Source organism: Mesocricetus auratus, unplaced genomic scaffold, assembly GCF_017639785.1.
Source record: "Mesocricetus auratus isolate SY011 unplaced genomic scaffold, BCM_Maur_2.0 Super-Scaffold_100004, whole genome shotgun sequence".
Taxonomy (NCBI): Eukaryota; Metazoa; Chordata; class Mammalia; order Rodentia; family Cricetidae; genus Mesocricetus; species Mesocricetus auratus.
The window spans coordinates 76,926,841-76,946,565 of record NW_024429189.1 but is presented as its reverse complement, the minus strand read 5'-3'; the positions used below and the strand labels follow the sequence as shown (position 1 = coordinate 76,946,565).

General features: G+C 39.6%; 1 protein-coding gene across 1 annotated transcript; it reads right to left on the bottom strand.

The window, feature by feature from the left end:
- Positions 1 to 1,731: 1,731 nt before the first annotated feature.
- On the bottom strand, positions 1,732 to 13,511 carry Lin7c (lin-7 homolog C, crumbs cell polarity complex component). The gene is made up of 5 exons (XM_005064809.4): positions 13,382 to 13,511; positions 10,192 to 10,310; positions 9,388 to 9,459; positions 6,904 to 7,113; positions 1,732 to 5,794 (listed from the first exon to the last, which is right to left on the bottom strand). The coding sequence occupies exons 1-5, from the start codon at positions 13,416 to 13,418 to the stop codon at positions 5,639 to 5,641; spliced, it is 594 nt and encodes a 197-aa protein (XP_005064866.1). The 5' UTR covers positions 13,419 to 13,511; the 3' UTR covers positions 1,732 to 5,638.
- Positions 13,512 to 19,725: the final 6,214 nt, after the last annotated feature.

Genomic DNA, 19,725 nt, shown 5'->3' with positions numbered 1-19,725 from the left:
GAGAAAAGGCTGCTGTAGAAATCTTCTCGCAGACTAGAGACAATGCCAAGTCTAGACCTTTAACTGAGAAAGAAACATTAAGTCATGCTGATAATAGACTAAAATAAGGAAAGTTCTGTGGAATGGAAGACCCAGGCAGCCAGCCACTCAGAGAAAAGCTGTTACAGCTCAAGGTGTCTAAGATGGCATCTCCACCACAGAAAGTAAGAGCCAGCGAGCCCTAGCTCTCAATGTCAGGAATCTCATCCCTTCTCTCAAGAGTTCTACTGAAATCTTCACTGCACATGGAAGAAGCCACACTGAGTTCTGGTTCCGTGGTGGATCCCAGGAATTACATCACAATGTGAGTTCTCTTAGGAATAAAAGGCTGCCAAACAAAGTATTATAAACTGGTTGGATGAACAGATGTGAGTCCCACGATCAGGGCTGGCTGCTCCTGTATGCTGAGGGGAATCTGTGTACACTACCTTCCTTAATGGTGTGGGTCTATTGTACACTTCTATATGTGCAACATGCAGAATTTGCCTTATCTTTGTGTGACGTGGTGCCAGTGTTCAAATCTCCCTGAAGAGGATTTAGACTGCCTTAAATTACCTCCCATTTTCACTTGATTACTTTTGCAACAACTATCTCCCTGTAAGGTTGGGGATTAGGATTCCAAATCTTTTTCTGAAGGGACATAAGATAGCCCATAATACTGTACAACATCAAGTAAGGTCACAGGTCACACCTAAACTCTAGGCTTCCAGAAAAAAAAGGTGGCAATAAAATTTTCACGTTTTCAGATATTTCTCCCACAGGCCTCACAGATGCTTTTGCTGTATCCTGGCTGCCTGGTAATTTTATCTTTTTTGAAGTGGGGGTTTGAGACAGGGTTTCTTTGTATAGCTTTGAAGACTAGGCTGGCCTCAGAGATCTGCTTGCCTCTGTGTACTGAATGCTGAAGACTAAGGGTGTGTGCCACCACAACCACCTGGCTGGTAATTTTATTTTTCAAAGAAAAAATTTTGGGGGTGGGTGTGGAGTTCAAATCCAGGGCCTCAAGTATGGTAGGTAGGTACTCTGAGCTATAGCACTGCCCTATCCCCTAGCCCATGTCTTTATTACCCATGCAACCCACTGTCTATAAAGCCAGAGCTAGGTCACTCCCTCCCTCACAAATTCCCTTCTCATTCAGTAAGTATTATAATTGAACTTACTTCCTAACAACTTTTGTTCTGACATACCCCTCAACATATCGCTAATTTAAATTTGGTAATTCACTTTAAAAACTTCATTTTATATGTGTATTTGCCCATCCATATAGGCCACAGTACAACTTGCAAGATTGGTTCTCGCCTTTCAAGTCCTGGGGCTTGAATTCAGGTCATCAAGCTTGATGGCATTTATCTTTAGTTGCTAAGGCATCTTATTGCCCCTACTACTTCCTTTTGCTAACAGGATCCTAAAGCGACTTAATGTGGGGTCTACAGGGCTAGTACATGTAAGCATCTTCAAAGGGCTTCACACACAACGAGATAGCAAAGACACATTGACTGTAGATGACAGCGAGACCAAGTTCTGCAGGGCATTCTAAGAAGACAGAAAAGTACCTTGTCTAAGGTTCACAGTACGGAGACGAAAAAGGACTTAAAGAGTTATCAGTGTATGCTGTCAACCACATCACACTACCTCTTAAAATAATGGAAGAGAAAGTTCTGTTTAGTTATATTTTATGAAAGGCAAACAAAATACCGAAATCTGAAGTTTTATTTCAGGAGCCACCACAGATTTTGCTTTTACTCTATGTAAAGGTTATTTTATACACAGTGTTCAGAAATACATCTGTTTGTAGTTTAATCAGTTTCGTCAAATGCAAAGGACAAGCATGACTCATACAAATATACTTTAAACAAGTCCTAGAATCACGATTTAATTGCTAAATGATTCAGCTATTGAAAAAAACTGTTTCACATTCCAAATTATTTTCTCAAACTAAAAAGAGTACACGTGTATCAAATCTTTGCCAATATTTTTAAAAACCATGTCCAGTTACAAATTAGTTTAAAACTTCCTGAAAATTAATAATCAAGTGATGCTCCCTCATTATGTAACTATTATTACTTCAACAACCTCTGAAGAAATATTACTCAGGCATTTTGGAAAATTAAAAACTACAAAATGAGATTGTTGCCAGAAGAGAAATGAACCATAAGTTAGAAACTGTATAGACAGACATTTATTCAGGAGGTACAACCACTAGTCCTTACATGTCAATGCATTCCACATTATAATCACATGTATTTTTTACATCTACACCAAGTCATGCTGGCAATGCTTTCCAGGTAAGTCACAACCTTATCTTCTAGTAAATTCTATTCATTTTTAATTGTAAACAAAGTACTTGAGCAAAATACCTTAAAATTTTACAAGCAGATGATCTTAAAAACTGGAACATCTATTCCCTGTAGTTGACAACCAAATGGAGAGGCTATTTGGGTGGGTTGGGCCATTTTTGTCATGCACGTCAGCAACTCTGCACATGTAAAAAGAAGTGTTCCTGCAGTCACATCCACAAGGCTCTTTCTTTCCTACCCAGATGATCACTCTCTTCCCAAAACACTATCTAGTATTTATTCTTTGCCTGGGCTAGTTCTGTGAACACATTAAGTCTTTAAGACTTGGTCCGTGTCAGCATGCTGTTTACTCAAATATATATGTTCTCGTTTTTTTAAATACATTAAAATAAAATGTATATAGTTACCTTTTCAAAAACAAACAAACAAACAAAAACCCAAGGCTACAACAATGTAGGGGTACAGTAATGAATGGGTGAAGGAGCCATATGCAGACAGCACAGAATCATTATGTTTCACATCTGAAAATTTTAAACATGATCTTTCAAATAACTTAAAAAAATTTTTAAAGGTAAAGGGGGCAGAAAGAGAAAACACTGAATTTCACAACTGAATTATTAGTAGGTTTTATTTTTTTAAAAAGAAAAAAAGGCCAGCCTGGCTTACATAGTAAATTCCAGGACACCCAGGCAGGGCTATGTAGAGACCCTGTTCCCCACACCCCATAAAAAGATAGAAAGCCAAATACCTTTAAGTCTATAAGGAGGTACTAAGAAATATAATCAATCATTAAGTAGCTTCCAGATCCAGTACAGTTGGAAATTCCATGAACCAGTGCTCCTCAAACCTGGGTGTTCATCAGAACTATACAGAGTGAGCTTCTAAAGGCAACAGGGGGTACACTTGGTCAAAACATGTTATTTAAAACTGTTAACCAATAAAGAAATGATTTTGACTTGGCTGTTATTGGGAGGGACCTGAGTATCAGTAAGTTCTAAGCTCTGCAGGGCATTCAAACATGCAGCTAAGGTTGAGAATCACCAAGTCAACTTATTTTGAAATATTTAAGAAAAGGAAAGCTGGGACACAGGGACATTTGTTTTTGTAAGTTGCAAATGAAACAAATACTTATTATATATTTACTGTGTGCCTAGTTTCATTCACAAACCATCCATTTACTAAAGTTCCTTCACTTCCTTATTACACAAGAAGACTACTGTACACTTGCCACTGAGTTTTCCTATGGTCAATATTTAAAATTCTGAGATACGAGAATCATATCAATGAAAGCAAGCTATTGCTACTCATGCTCAATAGTACCAAGCAAAGCTATGTATTTGGCTCCTTTAAGTTACTTTTATTTTACGAATTATAAATAGGTAGCAGCCCACACAAAGAACAGATTGTGAATTACTGCAGAATAGCTTACTCAACAACCTAAAAAAAGAAAAAAAAAATGTAAGTTGGCTGAAATTCTGCAATCGCTGAAACATGAACCAGGAAGCTGTAGTTGTAAGGGAACGCTGGTGTGCGCCCTCAGGAGCAACTGTAGCCACAGTAGATAGGTTGACACAAGGTTTCCTCAGGGTGTACTTACCCTGTGATGCAGGCATAGGAGCACAACAATAATATTACTCTTCTATATGCACCAACTTTAATATATACTTTTACAACAAATACCTCTAGTAATCTTACAATTAAAATATGTCATACTCTTCTATACTACTTTGGTCTCAACATTTTAAAAACACATCAGCTAATTTTGAAAATATACAATTCAACATGATGCTATCAATATCAAGCACATTTTGTAGTGGACTAAAGACATTCAACCATGCACAATCCAGTGTTCAATTCCTAAAAGATAAATAACAATGCCGATCGACTGTTACTCTGAAAATCACTGAAAGCTGCAGATATCTTGTAAGACTGACAGTGCTCACAAACATGCAAAAACACGTACACACTTCCATTCTTCCTGAAGGAATGTTACAAAATGCCCATTTTTTAAAAAATAAAGGTAATAAAGTCATGATTATGATAAATTCCTGCATTTCAACCCATTAGTTTTTTATCATCACTTCAACTCTTTATAAATGGTCTTATAATCTGTGACTGAAAATGAATCAACTTTGATTTCAGCTTTTAGAAGACTTAGTCATAATCACACATCGATAGCTGCCTTTTAGTAAAATGGTGACATCCAGTGGACAAACGGTAAAAAGCATTGTTCAAACACCCATTGCTATCTGAATCATAAAGAAGCATTTTGTGAGACTTAAGAAGCTGCCTGTTTCTCTATCTTAAACAAACCCTGCCTCCTCTTCCTGTCTCGAACTGGAACTGAAGCTGAATAGTAATTATGATGGGCTCTTCCGGCTCCACATTTGAAGTTATTACTTTTTCTTATTTTCATTTTCCTCAGCACAAACTGACTCATCTCTAGGCGTGGAAGAACTGAAATATGAGAAATATATTTCAATATAAATGAATAGCATAAAAAATTCGAAAAGTTGAAATCTGAGCTTGTTTGCGTTTATAATTTATGACATACTGTTAAATATAAATAAGGGATTTAATTAGTAATGTTAATAATCAAATTACATCATCTCACTTCACTGCTTAAATATTATGAAAGAATACATATTTAGCAATGATTTCTTCAGTGTTTAAAAACTTACTTTTACAAATCAGTATAAATGAATACATTATACACTGTTTAAATACAAATAAGAAGGTTCCACGATAGCTATGATTTACCACTGATTACAGATAGTTTACATATGTTCTAAGTACAAAATGCAGCAGCAATGCCAACATTCAATGTGATAAACCGCTGAAGGCAAGACTGCTAGTTTTACTATTTTGGAAAATCGAAAAGAAATTTCACAAAGAAATTGGAGTAAGCAAAAGGAAATATTGGAGAACTGTTATTTGTAAATAAGTTGCCAAATGAAGAAAAGCTCTTTTTAAAAAAAGATTAAGAATGTAAAAGTACATTTTAATATTAAAAAAGCATTTTTAAAAATCTATAACAACTTTGTGACAAAATCTGCATTTGAAAAAGGCCTGTAAAAACAGCAGGACAGAACTGCCCTCATCACCTTTTACTTTTTCTCGTCAGAAAAAAAGTGTATGCTTCTCTACAACCATAAGTGATGCTAAAATAGGCATTTATAAAATGGCAAGAAGATTTCACGGAAGTTTCTGGTGGTTTACAATCACTGGCATCAAGGCCATCAGTAGGTCACAAGTAAAACTTTCTAGCTAAAAGCAAAGAGGAACATAAAGTTTTTAAATGATTAGGTCTGTTGTCTGCGTTTTGCTGATCTCATTTTCTCAAAGCGTGATTCCATTTCTTCCAAGACTTTTGGCGTATACCGTACAACTAATTTAACCTTCCCTTGGGCTGCTTTCAGCAGCTCAACAGCTTTCTCATGATGCTCTCCTTCAACACTCTGAAAAAACGCACACACACAAAGAAACAATTAACAAGCAATCCAACAATGAACACGTAAACAAGTTTACAATAATCCAATCTGTAAAAATGTTTAAAACACAAGTAAAAATTTAAAATGCTACATCATTTCAGCACTATAAAGATAATAATCTTACTTCATCATTTTAATCAGTGTGAAATCCTATGATATACATTTGTGTATACTCTAGGAATATACACACCTTAGGTTAGCAGTAGATCAAGTAACTGCCATTGTACACCAGTACAATGCAGATTTAGTTCTAACATACACAGTTTTAGCTCCTCGGAAGCACTGCTGACTTACACTGGAGTGCTCTACAGCCACACTTGTTTTGTTTGTTAGTTTTTCATTTTAAATACTAACTCCAGTTCCCCTGCCTGCCCCCCATCAACTCCTCACAGGGCTAAGGCCTTCCTTGGGGAGTCAACAAAGTCTGGCAGACCAAGTTGAAGAAGGACCACACCCCTCCCCCTGTATCATAGCTGAGCAAAGTATCCCACCATAAGGATGAATTCCAAAAAGCCAGTTCATGCACCTGGGATAGGTCCTGGTGCCATTGCCAGGGCTCCTCCCGAAACACATCATGCCACATAACTGTCACCCACATTCAGAAGGCCTACTTCAGTCCTGTGCAGGTTCCCCAGCTGTCAGTCCAGAGTCTGGGAGTTGCTCTACAGTCACACTTAAAGCACTGGGCTGGGGATGCAACTCAGTGGTCAGGTGGTTGCCTGGCATTCTGAGTTTAGTGTTCAGCCCAACAACACCCTCCACTATCACCAGCAAATCAAAACAACACACAACACTGTACAGTACCACCTGGGTTTCTCTCAAGGGATTTTAACTGAGTGGTCAGGTGGTTGCCTGGCATTCTGAGTTTAGTGTTCAGCCCAACAACAACCTCCACTACCACCAGCAAATCAAAACAACCACACAACACTGTACAGTACCACCTGGGTTTCTCTCAAGGGATTTTTACTCAGTCTCAGAAGTTTTCCCCCTTAACTCTGATTCGATTGCTCCGGTGCACCCCCAAGTGGCTGCAACACATAACTGCACATAACAAATGTAAACAGATTTATCTTTACCACTCCATTAACAGAAAGTAGCTGATCTCCTCGTTTGAGACCCCCATGTCTGTCAGCAATTCCACCTGGAATTATCCGAGAGATATAGATTGGTGAGTTTTGTTCTTTGCCTCCCATGATATTGAATCCAAGGCCCTCTTCTGTTTTGGGTAACTCAACAACTCGGGGATGGGAGTGCCCTTCACTGGCAGCAAACGCAGCAACAGTAGCCTGGAAGAGAAATGCACACATCTAAGAACACAACTTATTTTTGAGCGGCCGGAGTTTGAACCTAGGGACTCACATATGATAAGCATGTGATGTCCAGCTTGCCAAAGGCACTTGTGAACCACAAAGCTTTTTATTTGTGAGCTCTCACAACTTCACTGTAAGTCAAACATGTTTGGAGGACATAAATGACAATGATAAATACTCAAGAGGTTGTGTAGGAAGTAAACTTCAGAAATATGTGTTACATGTGCACAGGGCTGGTCAAGAAGGCAGATGTGTAGATATTAAGAGGGGAAGCCCTCCCTGAGGATGCCAACAGCCCTGAGTTTCAGGGGTCCCCGGGCAAGACACAACCTACCTATATGTCCTTACATGAAGTCATGGTTGCTATACTGTGCCAAATACTAAATAGCAAAAACCTCAAGAAATACCTCAATATTCAGACAAGGAAGGATACATACAACTCATATGAATGTTTTTTTGTTGCTTTAGTTAAAGAATCTAGTTACAAGTAAAAAGAAAATGAAATAGAAGAGATACAACTATGTCTAATTATATTCTAATACAAGTTTACATTCTGTTTCTTTTCCCTTTTTAAAGGCACCATTTTCACTATGGAGACTGAATGGAAAAACAAAAATGAGGAGGAAGGGGAAAGATGTTGAGTCTTACTGAATACCAACTACTACCTCTGAAGCACTAAAAAGACCCCGTTTTACATCAGAACTAAGGCTCGCTCACAAGCTCTGAAAATGCTGAGGGTTACAAAAGTCAGAGAGAAGCAATTTCTTTTTGGGGTTGGCTGTCTGGAGGTGAAGCATTTAGTTTTATAGAACTGGCTAGCTTCAAACTCTTCATCCTCATGCCTCAGCCTGAAGTTCAGGGATTACAAGTATGTTGACAAAACTTGCAACAAAAAATATTTTCTTTTCTGAGACAGAGCCTCATTTAGCCCAGGCTGGCCCAAACATGTCACAGAGCCAAGAATAACCTCAAATTTCTGCTCCTCCTGCAACTACCTCCCAAATGATGGTATCAGAGGCATATGCCACCATACCTGGTTTCTGGTTTTATGTGGTGCTAAGGATGGATGGAACTCAAAGCCTTATGCATGCTAGGCAAATACTCTATAAACTGAATTATACCTACACACCTCCCCAGACCCCAAGTTTCTATGGATTTAGTGACTTTGACAAAGGAAACCTACACACTTGAGTACCTGTACTTAAGACTCTGGCGATTCCCTTTGTGAACCAGTAACTAGTAATAAAAAATAGCTTGCATAGGGGTTAGAGAAATGGCTCAGTGGCTAAAGAGCACTGACTGCTCTTCCAAAGGACCTGGGTTCAATTCCCAGCACTTAAATTGCAGCTCACAACTGTCTAAATCCAAGATCTGACACCCTCAAACAGAAGTACATGCAGACATTTTACCAATGTACATAAAATAAAAATAATAACCTGCTACTAACAACTCGCAGTGTAAATTAACGTATTCTAAGCACACATGATCTACATCTAGCTCAATGTCTGAGTTATTTGAGGAAAACAACACTGGTACAACCCCCGCCCCCCAACCAGACACATACAAATATGCCATCTACAAGTCCAGAGGAGGTGGCCTAGGACCAACACTATCCAATATGTACAGGGCTAGGGGCCCTAGGATTACCATTCACTTATTGTTGTGTGGTGCAAGGAAAGCAGTCTAACCTTGATGCTTCCTCGGCAACAAGAAAGTCACCCTCATTGATTATGAAATTAATGTTATAATCATAAATCTATATAATGTACTGAATAGAATAAGGCATGTTATACATACTGTTGTATTTTCAATGTATCATCTAAACAATATCACAAAATATCTTACAAAGCCAATAAAACATTCCTATTTCTTAGTACCTGAGAAGTATAGTATAGTTTGAATATAAGCTGGTTTTTACAACTTACTATGTATCTAGTAACTGCATGTTCAACTTTTGACTTCTGTACTGTATGTATACAGTACACATACATATGTATATACACACACATATAAACATGTATGTATAGACAACCCGAGTGTCTCTGTGTGAGCGCATGTGTGCTGACTCACTGGGTAGTGAGCCCCCAGGATATCCACTTCTTTACTCCAGCACTACGGTTATAGACACTGTTAAGCTGAGCATTTACTTGGGCGTTGGGGATCTGCACTCAGGTCCTAGTGCTTGCATAACATGCACTTTACCGACTAACTATCTCCCCAGCTCCACTTCTGAGCAACGATCACCTTTACCTTTGCAGTTGCATTAGCTCTCACTTCAGGGCTGCTGCTGATGTCCACAGTTTCATAAACATGCTCATATACCTGTAAAACCAAAGTTTTCTTTCAAATCTAAGTTCTGGGATATATCTATGTTCAAGTTCTCTGAGGAGTTAACAAATATGTTACAGTTTCCCAAAGGCATCTTTGTAAGATATAAATGCTTTTTCTAGTAGGAATTTCAAAGGAAATTCTTCTTTCTCTTTTGGTGGTGGTACTAGGAGCTGAACACAGGCTTTTTCCCCCCCATTTTTTGAGACAGGGTTTCTCTGTATTGCTTTGGAGGTTGTCCTGGAACTCGCTCTGTAGACCAGGCTGGCCTAGAACTCACAGAGATTCACCCACTTCTGCCTCCTGAGTGCCAGGGTTAAAGGTGTGTACCACTAACATCAGGCCTGAACCCAGGATTTTATACATGTAAGACATGAACAAAATCACTCAGTTCTACCAGTGAGTCATACACACAGCTAAAAATTCAAAAGCATGAGAGCCGAGGCCCGTTCTAATGTTTTCTTCTCTGCCTCACATCTCTTCTTATCTTTTTTTTTTTTTTTTTTTTTCCAGGCAGGATGGTCTATAACTCACTTTGTAGGTCAGGTTGGCCTGTACCTCATAAGAATTCTGCCTGATTCACCCTTCCAAGTGTTGGGATTATAGGAATGAGCCACCATGCCCAGCTCTAGTTTATTTTGTACTGTATTTCTGAATCCAGATTTCACTGTATTTCTGTAGCTAATTAACTCAAAATGTTAGGAAATAGAAATCATGTTAACTTACCTCCCTCACAGCATTGCAGAACTCACTCTGAAGGACTCTTTGCAAAGCCTGAAGTTTCTGTGGTGGCACCTCTCCACTCCTCTGTAGTTTTTCCAACAGTTCAATTGCTCTGCAGATATCTACAGGGAAACAAAACACAAGTGATAATTGTTGCTAAGGACTCTCCTCATTCCTTTAGAACTTTGTAGCAGATAAGATTAATCCAAAGGCTAGCCAGGTGTGGTACCCAATATGAATAATCTTCACTCCAGTGACTGAGGCAGGATGATCACCACCTGTTAAATGCCAGCTTGGGATTCAATACTGCCTCCAAAACAAAGCAAACAACCAAACTAAACCAAAAAAAATAAAAAAATAAAAAAAGCCCAATTCCCCCAAAGACAATATATAAAGAAAAGAAAAGTCTTTAATCAGGAAAGCTAACAGTATTATCACGCATTATTTAGTCAATAAAAATTTACTTAATCATCTCAAAGGTAACCAAAGCAGTCAACCAGTACAAGAGAGCACGTTCTAGTGATATCACCGTTACTTCTGGAAGCAAAACATGATACATATACAGTTCAAAGACACATGGAAATGCAACTAGCTGTGAGGATTAATAACACTGTTTTTGTTTGGACATGTCCAGACATGGTTTACAAAACAAAGAGAAAAAAATAGCTTTATCAACCTGGTCTTAATGCTTGTGTGTGACCTTGGATAAGTTTCCCAGGCTGTGTTGCAGTCTTTCACTGTAAAACAGCCCTCATAGCCTCATGTGGAGAGAGGAAGAGAACTAAAGGGCCTCACACGCACACATATGCCACATTGGTATGGACCAATTTTAAGAATTGAGGGACTAGGGGCTAGAGAGATGGTTCAGCAGTTTCGAGCACTTTCTGATTCCCAGCACCACTTGGGCATCTCACAATTACCTACAACTCTAGTTCGAGGTATCTTACACCCTTGTCTGGCCTCTACCAGACACAGGTAGTGTGTGGCCTCTAAACACACACAACTTAGGAAGAAAAGAAGAATTATGCACAGACAGACTTATAGTGTGATTGAGAAATGTACAAATATATTTTATGAACAAAGAACTCTATTAATCATGACGTCTGATCTGATTCCCCCCTAAGGTTTTTCTGAACCCAAGCCTCAATGTATTACTATTAGTGATCAACCAAAATTTCAGAAAATTTTAACTGTGTTTAATTACTTTCAAAGACTAGAGTATCTACTATTCTATATATTCTAATCATTGAATACTTTTGACTTAAGTGGAGGTTTTTGATTTAATGATATACTAAATGAGCAGATACTTACTTCATAGACTTATTTAGGACTTTTCTTTGCATTTGCAAACGAAAAAGTCCAAATAAACTTAGTGAGAAGCAAAGGTTGATTCAGTTATAGATAAAAGTTTAAACTGTTTAATCAAACAGACCACCTTTTTTTTCTGATTTCCCAGCTCCAGAAACAAATGTTGTTTCCCCAGTTGGTGATTTACAAAGTAACAACTATCCACACTAACATCCTATAAATAGGCCTAGCAATGTAGCTCAGTGGTAGAGTGCTCATCCAACATGTACAATGCCCTCAACTCAGTACCCAATGTAGGGAGGGGAGAGTAGAGGGAAGAGAGTCCAGCTAATTAATAATTAATACTTGGAAACAAACTAAAAACTATTCAATCTAAACTGTACCAAATAATGCACGCTAGGTTTGTGTGAACCACATTTTGATGAGTTAGAAGACAAACAGGTACTTGATCACGTGTGCTGGCATATTATTATGAACTGTTGAGACTATACGTTAGATCTGTCAGAATTATCAACCAGAATCAGACTTGATGTCATTTGTCTTGATGATCCTGTTAACTGACAACCAACTAATACTTCATCCCCACTGATACTCTGCGCTTTCTACTGTATAACTGAAAGCTCTGTAACAGCAAAAAGCAAATGCCAGAGGCTGAGCGTCCACATTTGGTGCTTCATTTAAAAGTACAAAGAACACCAACCAGTTAGAAACCTCCAATTATTCTGGTTAACACCAGCTGATTTGTTCCTGTCTCCCAGGCACACTGGCATTATGCTTAAGAAGAAACTGTCACAGCTGTAAGCCTACGTTAGTTTTTCCCAAGCTACCCTCTGTCATAAGATGACTCTGTAATTGAAGCCCTGATAGGCTAGAGAGAAACAAGTCCGAGGAGAGTGGGTCTTTCAAGCGCACCAACCTTTAAATTATTTCCTTCTTGGACAATATTAATAGATACTATAACTGCGAATACTAATATATGCAAAGTAGTCAAATCCATTCCACGTTTTGTGTGCCAAAAGTACTCAAGATGTTTAACAGGTACCTCCTGGCTATTATGACTCCCAATCGTAAAAAGCTTTTTCCAGTTGTTTGAGATCTAACGATCTGGGCAGGGCAGAGGACAATGTTGGAAATCTGCAACTGGCTGACTACTTGCAGACTATTTCCACAATGGGTTTTATTTTTCTTGACTGTTCGCTCTAAGAAGCAAGCAACCAACCAAGTTTGCAACTGCAGGGCTTGTAAGTGAGGAACAGCATCGCCCTGAAAAGTGATTTACAACCAACTACTACTACTACACCTCGTTACGTAATCTCCTTCGCAAGAACAAATCTGTTGGATTGTTTTTTAGGCATCCTCTCGATGACTGGAAGGAGTGCAAAAGCTAAGACATACCACCTCAAAAGCCCAGGAGGTTGTGGTCAAAGTAATGAAGGAGTCCGTGTTTAAATGGGGGCGAGGGGGGTTCAGTATGCGGGAATGTGCCCGTGTGCGCCAAGTGTTTGAACGAGGGCAGGCGGGCACACTCATCTGTCCGCGCACAGCCGCAATGAAGATAGACAGTGGCGAACGGCGTGGTGGCACTTGTTCTGTGGGATTTAGGAAGCTGAAAGCCGCTTCTGCACTGCTCACTCGGGGAGTGCCGGTGCCTGCAGCCGTGGGCAGGTCCTGAGAAGCGAGCTGCACCGGCCGTCAGTGAACTGAGGGGCTGGCGAGCTTTCCAAACGCGGCCAGCTCCTCCCACAAGCAGCGCCCAGCACGAAGGCCCGGGAAGCGCTCCGGGTGTCAGAGTCCTGGCCACCTCGCCTTCGCTCCGGCCGGCGGAGCCCTCCGTCAGTTCCCCACCCGCTCCACCCACAGCGGCCGCAAGACCCGCCGCACTCACCCCTCTCCAGCCGGACCGGTTCCCCCAGCGCCGCCATCTTCTCTTCGGCGATGCAGACCCACAGGAAATGACGACAGAGACGCCGTGGAGGAGGGACCGGGAGCCGGAAGGGTGAGGTGGGTAACGCGAGAGCTAGGAGGATGCGGAGAGAGCTGCGGCGCTTGAGGCTGCACCGCCGAGACGCTGTCTGTGTTCGTTGGTCTGTGCTCGCCCACTTCTAACCACCCGAGGATGAACAGAACCGATATCCCGACCTGTCCCCGGCCTCGGGGAGGCACCTCATTAGTTCCAGGCCCTGCTGGATCCTCGGCAGCCTCTGACCTTGGACCTGCACACTGGCCGTCTCTCGGCTGGTTTCACCAAGTCCGAGGCCCTCATAAAGTCTTATTATCCCAGATTGCTTTGCTTTTAAAAAGCCACAATTCGAATCTTTGTCACAAGTCTGTTTAAGCAGAAAGGGAGAGGATGCTTCGATGCACCACAAGATCACGCTTTTAATCGGCCAATTCAAAACCTTTTGTTTGAAGTATGAAGCGCATGTGTTTTGTAGGTCCAATTTCTTTTTTTAAAAGTTTTTTGTGTGTATAAGGGTTTTACCTACATGAATGTCTGTGCATCATTTACATGTCTGGTGCCTACGGAGGCCACCAGAGGGCATAGGATGTTCGAGAACTAGTTTTAAAGATAGTTGTGGGCTGCCATTTGGGAGTTGGGAATCTGACCCCAGGACCGCTGGAAGAGCAGCCAGTTCTAACGGTTATGCCATCTCTCCAGGCCCTTATAGGGCCACTTCTGAAAAATTAGTGAACCCAAATCCTTTTAGTCCCTAACTTAAGTGAAATAATTTTTATGAAATTTGAATTTGATCAGCAAAGGCTTTGGTCTGTGCTAAGTTCTCAACACCTCCAGGATAGGATTGTTTAATACCTAAGTGATCGTAAGTGATCCACTCTTTCCATTCAACTACAGTTTTCTACTTATTACTAGGTAGAGCCCAATTCAGACTTGTGTGAGATTTAATTGAATTCCAACACTGGGCAGTCGTTCGTCTTTGAAATTCCTCATGGTCTATGCAAATTATGTAGGTTTTCTACGCTGATAGGAACCATTCTTATGAACTGGGGTTGCACATTACTTAACTTTTCCTCTCTCTACATCTTTTTCATTGCCTGAGATCAAACCCACAGACTTATATATGATACACAAATATTCGACTACTGAGCTACACCTTCTATCCTCTGGTCTTTTGGAATAGTCTTTTTTGCATGTCCTTGATAATTATCACGTAATCATAAAAATTCCAGGTTTAAGTAGAAGACGATAAATGTTTCTAGAGAATAAAAAGTCCCCTTCTGTGCCAGGTGGTGGTGGCACATAACTTTAATCCCAGCACTCAGGAGGCAGAGGAAGGCAGATCTCTGTGAGTTTGAGGCCAACCTGATCTACAGAGCGAGTTCCAGGAAAGCTAGGGCTCTTACACAGAGAAACCCTGTCTCAAAAAACAAAACTAGTAATCAAAACAGGTTGCACTTTTCATTAACAGCACTGTAACAACTCAGCAAGCTATAAGACTTTGTATAGAAAAGTAATTCCCAAACTAGAATTCCCTACTTGTTTTCTAGAACTTCCATAGCAAAGTATATCAGGTGGAATGTCTTAAAACTGCAAATAATTGTCTCCATTTCTAAAATGAAGGCATTGTGTTCCTTCTGAATCTACAGGAACTCTTCCTTGTCTCCCTGGATTTCTGGACGTTTCCTAGCAGTATTTGGTGTTCCTGACTTGCAGCTGTGTTACTCCAGTCTTTGTTTTCATTTTAACATGGCATTATCTCTATTATTTTTATCAGAGAATTTACTTATAAGAAGGCCAGTCCTGTTAAACCAGGGGCCTACTCTAATCCAACATGCCTTCATCTTAACTAGTTACTTAAGCAGTATACCTACTTGCAAATGCATTTTGATTCTTAGGTACATGCTTTTTTTTTAAGGGTGAGAAGACAGTCTATTATTCTGATGAAATTATCAGAAGTGAAGGTATACCAAATGATGTTTTAGGGCCATAGGTGTAGATCAGGACTTGAACATTTGTCTAGCATGTCTGACAACCTGGGTTTGATTCCCAGAACAATAATTTCATATTAAACATGTAAGTTCTCAAATTTTACTTTCCATACATAATTTCTCAAATCAGCTGTGCCTCCATCAGAATTAGGAAGCTAGGCTGCATCTGTAGCTCAGTGGTAGAACCCAGTATGTGCCTGGCCCCTGAGTTCAATCCTCAGAAAACAGAGAACCAATGTAAGTTAAGATGATTCTAGAATGCTTGTTTTGTAGTATCTCAAGAGAAATACAACTAATAGAATGTGTATACTCATATAGGTGCAAATGCATGGGCACACACACAGATTTACTAGGAGAAATTGGCTCAAGTGATCATGAAAGATAAAGAATCTCATGATCTATGGCCTGCAAGAGATGGAAATACAGGAAACAAGATGGTATTAGTACAAAGTCAAGGGTTTAAAAAAACTGAGGAGTTAATGATAAGTCCTAGTCTGTGGTTAGAGACTTGATGATCAGAACCATTGGTCAAAAGTCAGAAGGTCCTTAATTCATTTTAGTCAGAGAGAATGCTGTCTTTGCTTGCTCTTTTGTCATATCTAGGCCCTCAAAGGATAGGTGATGTCCACCCACGTTACTGATGGTGACCTTTTCTCAATTTATGAAAAACCATAAGTTCTTTCAGAAATACCCAACCCATACAAAACTAATGTTTTATCAGTTATCTGACCATCCTTTTGTTGTTTTCAGACAGGGCTCTATACATCCCTGACTGTCTTAAAACTTGCCTGATCTCAGGCTGGCTTCTAACTTACAGAGATGCACTTGCTTCTGTCTCCAGAGTCCTGGAATCAAAGTCTCCTGCTATCACTCCTCGGTTTGAGCATCTTTTATCCCAATTAATCTGATACTTAAGGTTAAACATTGACAGTTTTCTATTGAGTTTAGGAGAAAGACTGGGGCCCCTGTGGACAGCAGGCCTTACTCCAAAGTAGGGATGCACCATATTACCTGGCCTGGCCTTACCAATAGCTCAGGTGGAATAGGTCACAGTCTCAGTTTACCTGCAGCAACATTTTTCCCCAGAAAGAGACCATATTCATCTAAAGTATCAAGATCATGGAACTCAACTTGGAGAAACTCAAGTTGGGTAACTGCCAGGGGCTGCTGTTCCCAGAAAATCCAACTCCAGCTAGTGTGTGAATTGGAGAAAAGTTCACTAAGAAGTGATGGGGAAGTTCTGTGTATATGTCAATAAAGCACTGTTGGCCAATAGGGAAGCAAGATAGGTGGGACTAAGAGTTGAGGAGTATTCTGTGAAAAAGAGACACAGGCAGCCATGATGTAGCCGCTATAGGGGTAAGAGGTCCGGACCCATTTTCCAGTAAGAGGAATACTTAGATTAACAATTATGGGTTAAATACTTAAGTCAGAGCTAGCCAGTAAGAAATAGCAAACGGCCAACAGCTTCATAATTAATATAGCATCTTGAGCGTTATTTGGGGACTGCAACTGTGGCAGAGCCCAGGCGGCTGGCAAGGAGAAGACTTTACAAGGAAGCATGGTTTTTTTTTATTGCTCTGGGGAGAATTCTGCCTAAGCCAACTCAATAAAGCCATACCAAAAAATAAGCCTAAAGTGTCCCAGAAGCCACACCCTGACTTTTGTGCATGATGCAGCCTTGAGTACTCGATCTTCCCAAGTAAAATTGTGAGCAAGAGGATTCACTGAAACTGGATGCAGTTGGTTCATAAAGATTCATTTAGATACAATGTGGCAGAACAATGGAGTACAAGGTCAAAATCTTCTCCAGTTCTAGGGAATCAGAGGCTCTCCTGACATACCAAGCATGTGTATGATATATATATATATATGTAGAGCAGTCATACACATAAAATAAATCTTCAAATCTCAAAGAACAAAATTACAGCTCTTCTTTCTGAGTCTTCAAAGTGCCAGGATGATATGCATATGCCACGACAAACCTGACTAGATGTATTTTAATGAAAATAATGAAAAACAAAAACAATAATATTAAATAAGGTAAAACTTGATGTATTTTGATCTTGGAATCTAAGTTGTATTAGTCTCATGTTTTCAAATAGAAATATTCACTCTTAGTTACAGAAAAGGTATAGGAGACTCACATTACAAATGCTGTTTGAATGCTTGGAGAGTGCAGACACTAGGGCCAAGAAGATGGTTGGGGGTTGGGAGCTGGGGGTTGGGAAGGTGGGCAGCATAAAGGTCCTTGTCACCAAACCTGAAGACCTGAGTTCAGTCGCTGGAATGTACAGTATGAGGGAAGAACTGACTCCCAAAAGTTATTTCTGACACACTATACCATGGTACATACCGTCCCCGCAATAAAAGAGAAAATAAAAGAAAACAGAAGAATCTCACTGAGTTGTAGGGGTTTAGGGACTTGTCACCCTTGATCCTTAGTTCAATTAGCAGTGGCCAACAGAAGTGATAACACAGAATTAAGTCCATGGACAGAACAGCCTTTCTTAGACTTGACTAGTGCATGGCAGGCAATGAATTTGTCATGTCTGGTATAACACTATAATATTTGGGGGAACTTCCTAATTCCATAGAAGTAATAACCCATTATGGAAAAGTAATAACCCACATAATTTCAGCCAAAGCTGGACCACTATGGTGGGGTTGGTGGTCTTGAGAATAGTACATTTTCACTTTTGGTGAGTTTCCTCATTTATCAAAAATCATTGAGGAAATACCTAACGCAAATGAAAATTACTTGATGACATATACATAATGTTTAACAATTAATATAAACATACATTTTAAAACTTTGGAATTTAATAAGTGAAAACCCCAGGAAAGTCTCTGGTAATATACATTTTTCTTATGTATGTACTTGTTACTATATATGTGTTGAAAATTGACCCCACTCCTTTTTCATGCTAATCATACCAGAATCAACATTTTAAAAACTCGCACTAATTCTGTCACTTTCAGACTGACTCAGTGAACTCTTTTGGGGGTTCAAAAGATTATTTTTAGGGCCTTTCCCAACAAAATTGTTTTTTCTTTAAGAAAACACAGAGGCAGTTTATCAAAAGAATTACTAGACTCATAAAAGAATATTCTTGCATAGATGGCAACATGTCCAGGTGATTTTGAAATTAGTTTTATATTATTTGAGGTACAAGTAATGAAGTAAAAAGTTCTAGGAACTGCTTCTGAGTGGGACAGATCTAATTCAAGATGACAACCCATACAAAATGAGAGAACCAGCTAATTGTGTAAAGAAAGATTCCTTTCAGATGGGTAGCTCCATCCATCACAGCTGGGAGAGATCTGTCAAGTGCAGAAGGCATGGGTCAGCATCCTGTATGTCAGAGGATAAGACTGAAAGAGAGAGCAGTTTTAGCTCGTATGCCTCTGCCAGGTTATGAAATCCTTCACTCTGCCTTCTAATCAGGACTTTTTCTTCCTGTGGAAGAAATCCTGTTCTCCAATTGCCTCTCCCTGTCACTTCCTGCCTCAGAGATGGAAGGGAACTTTAAAATTAGAAAGAGGAGAAGTCTGTGTCTAGGCAAATCTAGTGAAAACTAAATTATGCAAATTCAGTTTTGTATAACAAATCAGAGTCCTAAATAAGCTTCCAGGCAATGAAAACTTTTTTAACCTAGGAGATTGTAATCGCATCAATAAAGCAAAAGGGGAATTGGTAGGTAAACCCGGGGGTAGAAGGCTGTCTAGGGAAAGAGGAAAAATGGAAAGTAATATGATAAAGCAATACACTCTAATGGCTTGCTATTGTATTGCCTGTTGATCTATACAGAAATAGGTACTACTATATAAAATAGGAGTTGAGAGGGCTGTATCTTTTAAAGGCTTTTAATGGTACAATTAAATCCGCAACTTACTTTTTTTTCTTTTCACTAGCAGAGTTTCTATGTTATTTATTCCTTAGAAAAGTGAAATCTTGGGCAAATATCTCCTTTAACTTAATGTGAATAACATGGTCAAATGCAAAATAATTGGCATTTAAAATGAATTAAGTGTGTTGAGAATGTAGCTCACTTTGTCTAACAGGCAACAAGCTCTGGATTCCCCATCACTACATAAACCATGTTTGTTGTTCTGTGCCCTTAATTTCAACACTTGGGGTTAGAAGCAGGGTCAGAAGTCAGTTATTCTTATCTGTATATTGAGTTTGAGACAATCCTGGGCTATACGAGACCTTGTCTCTAAACAAGCAGACAACAAAATTAATTAATGTATCACAGTACTTTGTCTAATCAATTAAAC

What these genes read in the sequence shown, in the direction of transcription:
- Lin7c (XM_005064809.4), bottom strand. Translation starts at nt 13,418, where the DNA reads ATGGCGGCGCTGGGGGAACCGGTCCGGCTGGAGAGGG. An exon ending in TCTGCAATGCTGTGAGGGAG is followed by an intron (nt 9,460 to 10,191) that starts GTAAGTTAACAT and finishes TTGGTTTTACAG; the next exon opens with GTATATGAGCATGTTTATGA. An exon ending in GAGCTAATGCAACTGCAAAG is followed by an intron (nt 7,114 to 9,387) that starts GTAAAGGTGATC and finishes TTTCTCTTCCAG; the next exon opens with GCTACTGTTGCTGCGTTTGC.